General features: G+C 43.2%; 1 protein-coding gene across 12 annotated transcripts in view; it reads right to left on the bottom strand.

Annotated features, from left to right (window-relative positions):
• The window catches only part of fryl (furry homolog, like), a 655,772-nt gene that overhangs the window by 250,583 nt on the left and 391,257 nt on the right, over positions 1–13,932 (bottom strand). For all 12 annotated transcript variants that reach the window (XM_068035582.1, XM_068035639.1, XM_068035630.1 and 9 more), the window contains one exon: positions 3,927–4,059. In XM_068035582.1, the coding sequence (XP_067891683.1) occupies positions 3,927–4,059 (133 nt within the window). The remainder of the gene's footprint in view (positions 1–3,926; positions 4,060–13,932) is intronic.

Below are 13,932 nucleotides of genomic sequence, written 5' to 3'. Positions count from 1 at the left end.
AAGGAACTCAGAACAAGAGTTCAAATTCAGCTGAACCAAAAAAGGTGTAATCTCTCCACCCAATTATTCTTTCATTCTTCAACCAATAAATATAAGCAAACCAGACTAATAGTGCACAGTTAAGGTATGTAGCTTTCAATTCCACTGGCCATGAGCAAATCATGAGCACACTATTGAAGGCCTCCCAGCTAAAGGGAGGAAGACTGTGGAGGCTTTGAAGGCAATAGAATGTTTTCTGAACGGTTCCTCTTTCATAAAAGGAAGTGGGGGAGCACAGAGTGGGGGCGGGGGGGGACACAGAAATTGTCTCACCGGTGCCCTATGTAAGACAAAATTGTAATGTGGCCCCCCCACTTGAAAAGGTTTGACAACCCTGTTGAACATTAATGTCCAGAATGTTGGGTATACAGGGCATAATTTCAAAGTTCACAGATGAAATGAAACTTGGAAATGTAGTAAACATTGAGGAGCAGAACAACAGACTTCAGGAAGACATACACTTATTTCACTGGTTGGTTGGGGGGTGAGACACAGAGAGGGGGGGGGGGAACACAGGGGGGGGGAAAACACAGGGGGGGGAAAACACAGAGGGGGGGGGAACACAGGGGGGGGGAAAACACAGGGGGGGGGAAAACACAGGGGGGGGGGAACACAGAGGGGGGGGAACACAGAGGGGGGGAACACAGAGGGGGGGGAACACAGAGGGGGGGGAACACAGAGGGGGGGGAACACAGAGGGGGGGGAACACAGAGGGGGGGGAACACAGAGGGGGGGGAACACAGAGGGGGGGGGAACACAGAGGGGGGGGGAACACAGAGGGGGGGGGAACACAGAGGGGGGGGAACACAGAGGGGGGGGGAACACAGAGGGGGGGGGAACACAGAGGGGGGGGGAACACAGAGGGGGGGGGAACACAGAGGGGGGGGGAACACAGGGGGGGGGAACAACGAGGGGGGGGGAACACAGAGGGGGGGGGACACAGAGGGGGGGGGAACACAGAGGGGGGGGGAACACAGAGGGGGGGGGAACACAGAGGGGGGGGGAACACAGAGGGGGGGGGAACACAGAGGGGGGGGAACACAGGGGGGGGGGAACAACGAGGGGGGGGGGACACAGAGGGGGGGGGGACACAGAGGGGGGGGGACACAGAGGGGGGGGGGACACAGAGGGGGGGGGACACAGAGGGGGGGGGACACAGAGGGGGGGGGAACACAGAGGGGGGGGAAACACAGAGGGGGGGGAAACACAGAGGGGGGGGAAACACAGAGGGGGGGGAAACACAGAGGGGGGGGAAACACAGAGGGGGGGGAAACACAGAGGGGGGGGAAACACAGAGGGGGGGGAAACACAGAGGGGGGGGAAACACAGAGGGGGGGGAAACACAGAGGGGGGGGAAACACAGAGGGGGGGGAAACACAGAGGGGGGGGAAACACAGAGGGGGGGGAAACACAGAGGGGGGGGAAACACAGAGGGGGGGGAAACACAGAGGGGGGGGAAACACAGAGGGGGGGGAAACACAGAGGGGGGGGAAACAGAGAGAGATCAAGATCATTCCTGACAGATGAATGTCTATCGGAATACTTTGCATCGCTACAAGTTTGCGGGCAATCACTGACTACTTGTGCAAGCAAAAAATTGCCTGGTTTCTCACTAAATCATTATCCAACACAGTGACAAGAAAGTAAATCAATAAATTAAGATAAATTTTTCATGCCTTTATCTTTCCGAATTTGCCTCACCGCCCCCCTCTGTAAGACAAAAATTGCAATGTGGCCCTCTCACGCAAAAAGGTTGGACAACCCTGATGTATATTAATGACCAGACTGTTGAGTATACAGGGCATAAACAATGAGGAGGATAACAACAGACTTCAGGAAGACATACACTTATGAAATAGGCAGACACATGGCAGATGAAATTTAACCCAGAGCAGTGTTAAGTGATACTTTTCGGTAGAAAGAATGAAAAAAGACAATATAAACTAAATGTTATGACAAGTTGGCTTTATTAATAGAGAAATAGGGTACATGAGCAAGGAAGTTATGCTAAACTTTTATTAAATGCTGATTAGACTTCGCCTGGAGTATTGTGTTTAATTCTGGCCATCACACTTTAGGAACAATATCAAGACCTGAGCGAGGGTGCAGAGAATATTTACTAGAATGGCACCAGGGATGAGGGACTTCAGTTACGTGGAGCAACTAGAGAACCTGGGGCTGTTCTCCTTAAAGCAGAGAAGCTTAAGTGGAGATTTGCTAGAGCTGTTCAAAATCATGAATGAGCGAACATAAAGAGAAACTGTTTCCAGTGGCAGAAGGGGTGGTAACCAGAAGACACAGATTTGAGGTGACTGGCAAAAGAGCCAGAGACGACATGAGGAAACATTTTTCTTCACAACAAATTGTTGTAATTTAGAATGCATTGCCTGAAAGATGGTGGAAATAGATTCAATAGTAACTTTCAAAAGGGAATTTGATAAATACTTGAAGGGAAACATTTATCAGGCTACGGGGATAGAGTATGGAACTGGGACTAGTTGGAGAACTCTACCAAAGAGCCAGCACAGCCACTGTGATGGAATATCAGTATAATAGGCTTAATTAGGTAGAACTTAGATATAGTTAATATATTATACCTTTTAGAATTAGAGATTGAATAAATGGTCAGTTTTCAAGACTCACTGACATTCCCCTTTAAGAAGGTAGAGTTAGAAATTTCAAGGTCCCTGTTACAATAGAATGTGAACCAGAAACACCTTTTAAGTTGGGAAATCCATTTCAGCGTTTCTGTTGCCAGGGATTTGGAGGATAAACACACATTGAAATATCCTGTGTGACATCAGTAAGAGGTAGCAATAAACTTAATTGATAGTGTTGGTAATGTAGATAGATTGGCTCAAAAGGTTGCTACAAGATCCCATAAATACACAAATAAAATAATAAATGGAATAGTACTTACACGAACAGATGTCAAGTAAACACAATTATAAACATTTTGACCAGATAAATGCTCACAACTTCAAGACCAGGGGAATTCCAGCAAAACATTAAGTGGAGATGTTAGTTAATGATACTATGGATTTCAAGAGTAGGAAAAACACACACAGAAAGGTAACACCTATATGCTAAAAGGTCAGATGATACCTTAGAAACAGTATAAACATGAGAGTTTCTGCAGCAAAAATTAGAAGTGTTGAATCCCTCATCAATACTTCTCACTCTATGGTTTACTCAGGGAATTTAAGGCAAAAGTTTACTTTAAATTTTGATGGATATTCTAAGATATTTTGCTGTAACAATATCAAGATTAAACTTTTGGATTCTATGTTAGAAATAAGATTATGTGTTACATCTCCTAATAATATTTGATATTATGATATACTTATCCATTTAAAAGTGTATGGCATGTTAAATTCTTTAATAAATATATAAAAGTTAATAAATCGCCTCATGTAGTATTCTGTATACTACTACAAGAACTCCCTCTCTGTGTCTCTTTAAGTGGAGAGATACACATTGAAGAGAGTTTCCCAGATCCTTATAATATCCGGGATATTTATGACTTAGCCATAATTATTAAAAAATAGGCTATCCGAAAGATGGTAATCTTCTCTGTTAGTTTTCTTTCTTTGAAGGAAAACTAGTTCAATTCTTTGGACCCAAATAAGTGTCTATAAGAATTTGTCTGGTTTGAACTTAATTAAAGGAGATTCATAGGGCTATACTCCTGATTTGGTTTAGTCCCTATAAAGGGGTTAAAGTCATAAATCACTTCACCATGATGGGTCAAACAGGCTCCTTCTGTGCTGTAAGAAAGTCTTTCCATAAAAAATGATTTCTTGCCAATATTAAAATGTTACTTGAAAACATGTTAGTTGTTTTTACTGTCAATATTTTAAAAACAATTTTATGTTTCCAGTACTTACGTGATCATGTCTTCAGGCTCCTTGTTGGACATCTGTACGTTAGTCATACTCATAGATCTTCCCACCTCCTTGTCCAAATGTCTGAGAATGCTATCAAGAGCTTTTCTCACTTGGGGATAGTAAAATGACATCCCTAATAGACAAAGATGATTTGGCATTTGTTATTACATTACCTAGATCAAATTTTTGAACAAACACAAACCATGAAGCAAATGTGAAATGTCGAGTGATATTACGAGTAACAGATGTAACAGCAGACATTTATTTTTAAATAAAAAGCATTCTGCAGACATAAGCAATACTAGTCATTAAAAGTGTTCAGAGCATGACTGATTAATTACAGACAAGCTAAGCCGATATCGATACTGGAAAAATACACAGGCCAGGATTTTGCAGTGGTAATGACTAACAGAACTCCAAGAGTCTGTACATGCGTAGAATAATGTGGAAAGCTGCTGTCAGTGATACGACCCTCTTCCAAGGGTGTGTGGTTGTGGTCCTGTCCTCCTCCACAACCCACGTTCAATCCTTTAACAATCTGTGAATTGACGGAAACTTCCACTTTTACACTGTGAAGACCCTTGAGGAAGTTACACCTCATTGAATGAGGTTTTTAATGACATACTAACTTCATAATTCTGCTAAACATGCTCACTGGCCCTGAAAAGCTAATTTTATATTTGTGGAATATCAAATTCTCCATGATAAAAGATTCCATATATTTTTTAATTTTTTTAAAAGTTTGGTTATAATATATTAACTTCTATCATAATCTAATCATTATCATTTATTTTGTTATCTGAAAATTTAAATTAAAAGTTAAGGAATTCAGTGCTTTTTACTTCCTGGTTTACTGTCTGTCAGAATACTTCAATGTGATTTGTTGCTTACCCTGCCTACTGACATCACTGCTGCTGGATGCCTGGAGATCCCCATCACTTGGTGCCAGATTTAAATTGCTGTTAAGAAAGGGAAAGTCTGCGCCACAGAAATTGCAAGATCATTGTGGGCAACTTTCTTTGAGGTCAGTGGCGAGTGGCGTTGCTTCGCCACTGACCTCAAAATCCAGCCCACAGTGTATAAAAGCATGCAAGGGGCATCTAACAAGAGTAAAGGTAGTATAATCAACCCATGTTATTCAAAAGCTTTACAGAAATGTTACATTGAAGCTGAGCCAAATATGCAAAGATTCCCGTCCTCCATTTAAAAAAAAATATCAACATCTAAAAAAGTTGAACTGCTAAATGACATTGGATACATAACTAATGATCTTGAAAGTACAGTGAGTGAATTACGCACCTATAGTATAAGGTAGAGTGAGTGAATTATGCAGCCATAATATATTTTTATATGTCTTTTCTATGTCTCCAAACCCAGGAAAATACCACACATGCATTTATGGAAGACAGATAATACCTGATAAATTCATTTTCATTCTTTCGTTTAATATGTTGTGCATCACAGCATAGGGATGAATATCTAATGCCACACGTGAACTCAATATCAATGAGGTAGCTTATTTCTGAAAGCAGCAATTTTGACTTTCAAAATCATACCAGACATCGTATGAAATACCCAATGATACTGTATTTTAACCTGCCCTCTCTGCTGACTATAAAGAAAATTCTAAACAATCTGCATTTACTCAGTACATTCAAAGTGCATTATTTCACCTGGATGGGGAAAAGCAGATATCCATTAATTAAAGGAAATTTCTCACGTGATAAGGAAATTCAAAGTCTTTCTGTAATTATGTTTTGCAATAAAAGGATGGTACTAATATACTCAGAAGCTACATACTAGTCTCTACTGCTTCAATATGTGCACACCTAACAGGTTGCCTCAACAACTGTTACACAACAGCATCACAGAAAACCAACAGGTTAAGTCTCCAGATAATGAAATATCAACTTAGAAAACTTAAAAAGAACGCAGGATCAGTGAATAAGCAATATAAAAATATATTATGTCTATATAATTCACTCAATCTACCTTCAAGGTCATTACTTATGTACTCAATATCATTTAGTGGTTCCAATTTTTGAATAAGTCATCCAATCCATCTTGTACCCATCGCTGCTTAGGATTTCTTTCTCCTTATTCCTCACTTTCGTACAAAAGGAGAATTTCATAGGTGTCCTTCAGCACCTTTTCCAAGTTGCTAGTAAGCACATTTCAGCCTGTCTCTTGACCACTGGGCATTCTAGCCAAGAAAACTTCCATCCTCAATAAGAATAAGAGTTCTCCCTTTTAAGATGAGATGAGGAGAATTTTTTTCTCTCAAAGGGTTGGTAGCCTATGGAATTCTCTTCCCCAGAAAGCAGCGGAGGCTGGGTCATTGAATTTATTCAAGACTGAGTTGGACAGATTTTTGATAGACAAGGGAGTCAAGGGTTACGGGGGGGGGGGGGGGGGCAGACAGGAAAGTGGAATTGAGAACATAACCAGATCAACCATGATAATTATCAAATGGCGGAGCAGGCTCAAAGGGTCGAATGGCCTACTCCTGCTTCTATGTCCCTAAGACAAGGGTGAAGAATTTGCAACTATTGTCAGCCAGAAATGTTGGATGGATGATCCATCTCAGCCTCCTGCCATCGCAAATGCCAGTCTGCATCCAATCTTTTCAGCCAAAAATATCAAGCTTTCCAGCCAACATCAAGAAACCACTTAACCTACTGACTAAAGCAAAGGCTACGGGCCCCAACAACATTCCAGCTGTAGTGCTGAAGACTTGTGCTCCAGAACTACCTCGGCCCTAGCCAAGCTGTTCCATACAGCTACAACACTGGCATCTACTCAACAGCGTGGGAAATTGCCGAGGTATGTTTTGTCCACAAAAAGCAGGACCATTTGGCTCAGGACCTCATTACAAAGTTTTTGCAAATAGAGAGAAAAGAACTGAATTCCAGATGTGATGTGACGCTAACTGCCCTTGATATCTAGGCAGCATTTAATCAAGTGTGGCATCAAGACAACCTAGTAAAACAGAAATCAATGGGAATTGGGGGAAAACTCCAAGCACAGAGGAAGATGGTTGCTGTTGGAGGCCAATCATCTCTGCAGGGTTTCTCAGGGTAGTGTCCTAGGTGCAACCATCTTCTGTTACTTCATCAATGACCTTTCCTCCATCACAAGGTCAGAAGTGGGGATGTTCACTAACGATTGCACAGTGCTCAGTCCATTTGCCACTGTGGGGGAGAAGATGGTGTAGTGGTAATGTCACTGGACTAGTAATCCAGAGGCCCAGTCTAATGCCCTGGGAACACAGATTCAAATTCCACCATGGCAGCTGGTGGAATTTAAATAAATTAATTAATTAATTCAATGAATAAAAATCTGGAATTGAAAGCTAGTCTCAGTAATGGTGCCATGAAACTATCATTGATTGTCATCACAGAATCGTTACACCACCGTAGGAGGCCATTCGGCCCATTATGTCTGCACTGGCTCTCTGAAGGAGCAATTTACTTAGCGCCCTCTCCCCATAACCCTGTACATTCTTCCTTTTCAGGTAACTATCTAATTCCCTTTTTGAATGCCTCGATTGAACCTGCCTCCACCGCATTCTCTGGCACTGCATTCCAGATCCTAACCATTCGCTGTGTGAAAAAGCTTTTCCTCATGTCACCAATTTCTTCTTTTGCCAATTACCTTAAATTTGTGCCCTCTTGTTCTTGATCCTTTCAGGAGTGGCAACAATTTCTCCCTATCTACTCTGTCCAGACCCCTCATGATTTTGAATATCTCCATCAAATCTCTTCTCAACCTCATCTTTTCCAAGGAAAACAGTCCCAACTTCTCCAATCTATCTTCATAAATTAAGTTCCTCATCGCTGGAACTATTCTTGTGAATCTTTTCTGCACTCTCTCCAATGCTTTCACATCTTTCCCAGTACTGGACGCAATACTCCAGCTGAGGCCGAACTAGTGTCTTATACAAGTTCAACATAACCTCCTTGCTCTTGTACTCTATGCCCCTATTAATAAAGCCTGGGATACTGTTTGCTTTAATGACCGCTCTCTCAACTTGCCCTGCCACCTTCGATAATTTATGCACATATACCCCCCTATTGTGTCTCCATGTTTTTCCGACCAAAATGAATCACTTCATATTTCTCCGCATTGAACTTCATCTGCCATTTGTCCACTCATTCCACCAGTTTGTCTATGTTCTTTTGAAGTTCTATACAAACCTACTCACAGATCACAATGCTTCCAAGTTTCGTATCATCTGCAAATTTTGGAATTGTGCCCTGTCCACCAAGGTCTAAGTCATTAATATATATCAGGAAAAGCAAGGGTCCCAAAACAGACCTCTGTGGAATTCCACTACAAACCTTCCTCCAGCCCAAAAAACATCCATTAACCACTACCCTCTGTTTCCTGTCACTCAGCCAAGTTCGTATCCATGTTGCTACTGTCCCTTTTATTCCATGAGCTATAACTTTGCTCACAAGTCTGTTGTGTGGCACTTTATCAAATGCCTTTTGAAGTTCATGTACACCACATCAACTGCATTGCCCTCATCAACCCTCTCTGTTACTTCATCAAAAAACTCCAGCAAGTTCGGTAAACACAGTTTTCCCAACATAAATCCCTGCTGGCTTTCCTTCATTAACCTGCATTTGTCCATGGAACAATTAATTTTGTCCCAAATTATTGTTTCTAGAAGTTCTCCACCAACAAAGTTAAACTGACTGGCCTATAGTTTCTGGGCTTACCTTGACACCTTTTTTTGAACAAGGGTGTAACATTTGCAATTCTCCAGTCCTCTGGCACCATCCGGGTCTAAGCAAGACTGGAAAATTAAGGCCCATGCTTCCGTAATTTCCATTCTCACTTCCCTCATTATCTTTGGATGCATCTCATCCGGTCTTGGTGCTTTTATCTATTTGAAGTATAGACAGCCTACCTACTACTTCTTCCTCATCAATTTTAAATCCTTCTAGTGTATTAATTACCTCCACTTTCACCGTGGCCAGGGTAGCATCCTCTTCATTAGTAAAGACAGATGCAAAGTATTCATTTAATATCTCAGCTATTACCCTTGCATCCATGCTTAAATCCCCCTTTTGGTTCCTAATCGGCCCAATTCCACCTTTTACCACCCTTTTACAATTTATATGCCTGTGGAGACTTCTGGATTCACTTTTATGTTAGCTGCCAGTCTCTTTTCATACTCTCTCTTTGTTTTTGCACTTCCTCTCTGAACCTTTTATATTCAGCCTGGTTCTCCATTGTATTATCGACCTGACATCTCTCATAAGCACACTTTTGCTTCTTCATCTCTATCCCTTTTGGAGCTCCAGGGAGCTCTGGATTTGTTTGCCCTGCCTTTCCCCTTCGAGGAAATATACCTTGACTGTGCCTAAAAGCTCTCTTCTTTGATGGTAGCCCATTGTTCAGTTAACATTTTTCCTGCCAACCTGTGATTCCAATTTATTCGTCCCAGAACAATTCTTACTCCATTGAAGCTGGCTTTCCCCCAGTTAATTATTCTTACTCTAGATTGTTCTTTGCCCTTTCCCACAGACAACCTAAACCTTATGATACAATGATCACTGTCCCCTAAATGTTCTCCTCCTGATATCTGATCCACTTGTCATAAAAACCAATCTGGTTCACTTCAGGGATGGAAATCTGCCGTCCTTACCTGCTCTGGCCTACATGTGACTCTAGACCCACAGCAATGCGGTTGAGTCTTAACTGAAATAGCCTAGCAAGCCACTCAGTTGTCAAGGGCAATTAGGGATGTGCAACAAATGCTGCCCATGAAGGTGATGCCCACATCCCATGAAAGAATTAAAAAGAAAACAATTTCTCATGAAGCACTCCATGCTTGTGTGCAACAAGACCTGAACAACATCCACATTTGGGCTGATGTGGCAACTAACATTTGTGCCAGGCAATGACCATCTCCAACAAGAAATAGTCTAAACACATCCCTTGACATTCAATGCTATTGCCATTGCTGAATTCCCCCACCATCACCATCCTGGCAGGTAACCAGGACCCCAGAAACTTAATTGGACCAGCCATATAAATACTGCAGCTACAAGAGCAGCTCAGAGGCTGGGAATTCTTTTTTTTTATTATTCATTCATTGGATGTGGGCATCGCTGGCTCAGCCAGCATTTATTGCCCATCCCTAATTGCCCTTGAGAAGATGGTGGTGGTGAGCTGCCTTCTTGAACCGCTGCAATCCATGTGAGGTAGGTACAACTGAGTGGCTTGCTAGGCCATTTCAGAGGGCATTTAAGAGTCAACCACATTGCTGTGGGTCGAGAGTCACATGTAGGCCAGACTAGGTAAGGAGAGCAGATTTCCTTCCCTAACAGGACATTAGTGAACCAGATGGTTTTTTTTTTGTTTTTACAAGAATCGACAATGGTTTCATGGTCATCATTGGACTAGCTTTTTAATTCCAGATTTATTAACTGAATTTGAATTCTGCCTTCTGCTGTGGTGGGATTCGAACCCATGCCCCCAGAGAAATATCCTGGGTCTCTGGGTTACTAGTCCAGTGACAATACCACTACACCACCACCTCCCCTGCTAGTAACCCACCTCCTGACTCCCCAAAGCCTGTTCACCATCTACAAAACACATCAGGAGACTGATGGAATATTCTCCACTTGCCTGGATGAGTGCAGCTCCAACAAGACTCCCTCCACCACTGATGCACAGTGGCAGCAGTGTACACCATAGACAACAAACACTGCAGAAACTCACCATGCTTCCTTCAACAGCACCTTCCAAACCCGGAACCTCTTCCACATATCCAGGCTTGGGCTGATAAGTGGCAAGTAACATTCGCGCCACACAAGTGCCAGGCAATGACCATCTCCAACAACAGAGAATCTAACCATCTCCCCTTGACATTCAACGGCATTACCATCGCTGAATCCCCCACTATCAACATCCTAGGGGCTACCATTGACCAGAAACTGAACTGGAGTAGCCAGATAAATACCATGGCTACAAGAGCAGGTCAGAGGCTAGGAATCCTGAGGCGAGTAACTCACCTCCTGACTCCCCAAAGCCAATCCACCATCTACAAGGCACAAGTCAGGAGTGTGATGGAAGTGTCTCCACTTGCCTGGATGGGTGCAGCTCCAACAACATTCAAGAAGCTCGACACCATCCAGGACAAAGCAGCCTGCTTGATTGGCACCCCATCTACAAACATTCACTCCCTCCACCACCAACGCAGCAGTGTGTACCATCTACAACATGCACTGCAGCAACGCACCAAGGCTCTTTAGACAGCACCTTCCAAACCTGCGACCTCTACCAACTAGAAGGACAAGGGCAGCAAATACATGGGAACACCACCACCTGCAAGTTCCCCTCCAAGTCACACACCATCTTGACTTGGAACTATATCGCCGTTCCTTCACTGTCGCTGGGTCAAAATCCTGGAACTCCCTTCCTAACAGCACTGTGGGTATACCTACTCCAAATGGACTGCAGTGGTTCAAGAAGGCAGCTCACCACCACCTTCTCAAGGGCAATTAGGGATGGGCAATAAATGCTGGCATAGCCAGTGAAGTCCACATCCCATGAATGAATAAAATAAAAACCTAGGCCAAGGGCATCAGACGTGTGGAAACAGCCCCATCTGCAAGTTCCCTCCAAACCCCACACCATTTGGGAAAGATAATACCATTTCTTCAGTGTTGCTGGATCAAAATCCTGGAACTCGCTCCTTAACAGCACTCTGGGTGTACCAATACCAGATGGACTGCAGTGGTTCAGGAAGGCGGCTCACCATCACCTTAGGGATGAACAACAAATGCTGGCCTAGCCAGCGACGTCCACGTCCCATGAAATTAATTTTAAAAATCTGTGACTTTTCGGATTTAGTCTGACATCAAGTGCTCCACTAATTTGATGAGCCCTCAGGGGCTGCACATATTTTACTTCTTGACTTTCAGAAAGCTTTAGTAAGATACTTCCAGAGCCAGTGGTTAGAATTTATGAGATATAAAGTCCCAAGATAACAAGCAGTTCATTAATGCAAATGACAAACAGTAATGGTCCAAAAGTCAAGCCCTGGGGCAACTGCACTCAATTCTTTCCCCCAACATGGCCTATCTCCTCCAATGTGTCCACATTGCTTTCTACCCTTCAGCCAGTTTCTTTTCTATTTCCAGGTTTTACTCTGAAGCACCATATTTTTGAGTTTGACCAGCCTTTCAATAGTGATTTTGTCAAAAGCCTTCTCAAAGGACAGATTTTGTCAAATGCTCTTCCACAGTCCACTTGGATGTTGCTTCTTCAGAGATTGACCAGGCATGTTGTTCCCTTCCTGAATCTATGTTGGCTACTGTTTACTTGGTATTACTAAAAAAAAAAGCAGGTATTCATCAAGTTCACTCCTGACAATCGATTCTAGTGTTTACTTGGAATAGAGGCGAGACTGATGGGCTTGTAGTTGTTGTTTCTTTTATTCTTTCTGAATAAAGGCACGACACTGGGCTGTTTCTATTCTACTGGTAACCAAACAGCCTCACCTCTACCTCATCCCCCAGCCAAGTATCCAATGTATCCCTCATCACAGTTGTGAGTGTCTCACTCATCTCATCCAGCATTCTGGGATTAAAAAAAGGAAAAGGAAAGACTTGCATTTATACAGCGCCTTTCACGATCACTGGATGTCTCAAAGCGCTTTACAGCCAATGAAGTATTTTTCTGAAGTGTAATCACTATTGTAATATAGGAAACATGGCAGCCATTTTGCACACAGCAAGCTCCCACAAAAAGCTTTGTGATAATGACAGGATAATCTGTTTCTGTGGTGTTGATTGAGGGATAAATATTGGCCAGGACACAGGGAACAACTCCTCTGCGAAATAATGTCATGGGGTCTTTCACGCTCATCTGAGAGGGTATATGGGGCTTCAGCTTAACGTCTCATCTGAAAGACACCTCCCAAAGTACAGCACTTCCTCAATACTTCAACTTGGAACCTTGTGACTCAGAGGCAAGAATGCTACCAATTGAGCCACAGCTGACACTTAATACCATCTATCCCTAGTGACTTGTTTGCTTGATGCCCTTTGAACTTGTCTAGGGCTCCTATCTCACTTGTATCAAAGTTACTGACTTTTCTTGCATTGTACCTTTGGGCAACTCATGTTACTCATGTCTTCCCTTGTGAATAAAAAAGTAATAAAGAACAAAGAACAATACAGCACAAGAACAGGCCATTCGGCCCTCCAAGCCTGCGCCAATCCTGATGCCTGTCTAAACTAAAACCTTCTGCACTTCCGAGGTCCCTATCCCTCTATTCCCATCCTATTCATGTATTTGTCAAGATGCCTCTTAAACGTCTCTATGGTACCTGCTTCCACCACCTCCCCCGGCAACAAGTTGCAGGCACTCACCACCCTCTGTGTAAAGAACTTGCCTCGCACATCCCCTCTAAACTTTGCCCCTCTCACCTTAAACCTATGTCCCCTAGTAACTGACTCTTCCACCCTGGGAAAAAGCTTCTGACTATCCACTCTGTCCATGCCGCTTATAACTTTGTAAACCTCTATCATGTCGCCCCTCCACCTCTGTCGTTCCAGTGAAAACAACCCGAGTTTATCCAACCTCTCCTCATAGCTAATGCCCTCCAGACCAGGCAACATCCTGGTAAACCCCTTCTGTACCCTCTCCAAAGCCTCCATGTCCTTCTGGTAGTGTGGCGACCAGAATTGCACGCAATATTCTAAGTGTGGCCTAACTAAAGTTTTGTACAGCTGCAGCATGACTTGCCTATTTTTATACTCTATGCCCCAACCGATGAAGGCAAGCATGCCATATGCCTTCTTGACTACCTTATCCACCTGCGTTGCCACTTTCAGTGACCTGTGGACCTGTACGCCCAGATCTCTCTGCCTGTCAATACTCCTAAGGGTTCTGCCATTTACTGTATACTTCCCACCTGCATTAGACCTTCCAAAATGCATTACCTCACATCTGTCCGAATTAAACTCCATCTGCCACTTCTCCA

The sequence above is a fragment of the Heterodontus francisci genome, chromosome 1 (genome assembly GCF_036365525.1).
Source record: "Heterodontus francisci isolate sHetFra1 chromosome 1, sHetFra1.hap1, whole genome shotgun sequence".
Taxonomy (NCBI): domain Eukaryota; kingdom Metazoa; phylum Chordata; class Chondrichthyes; order Heterodontiformes; family Heterodontidae; genus Heterodontus; species Heterodontus francisci.
Note: the sequence above shows the minus strand (reverse complement) of the source record. Positions and strands in the feature narration are given on the sequence as shown.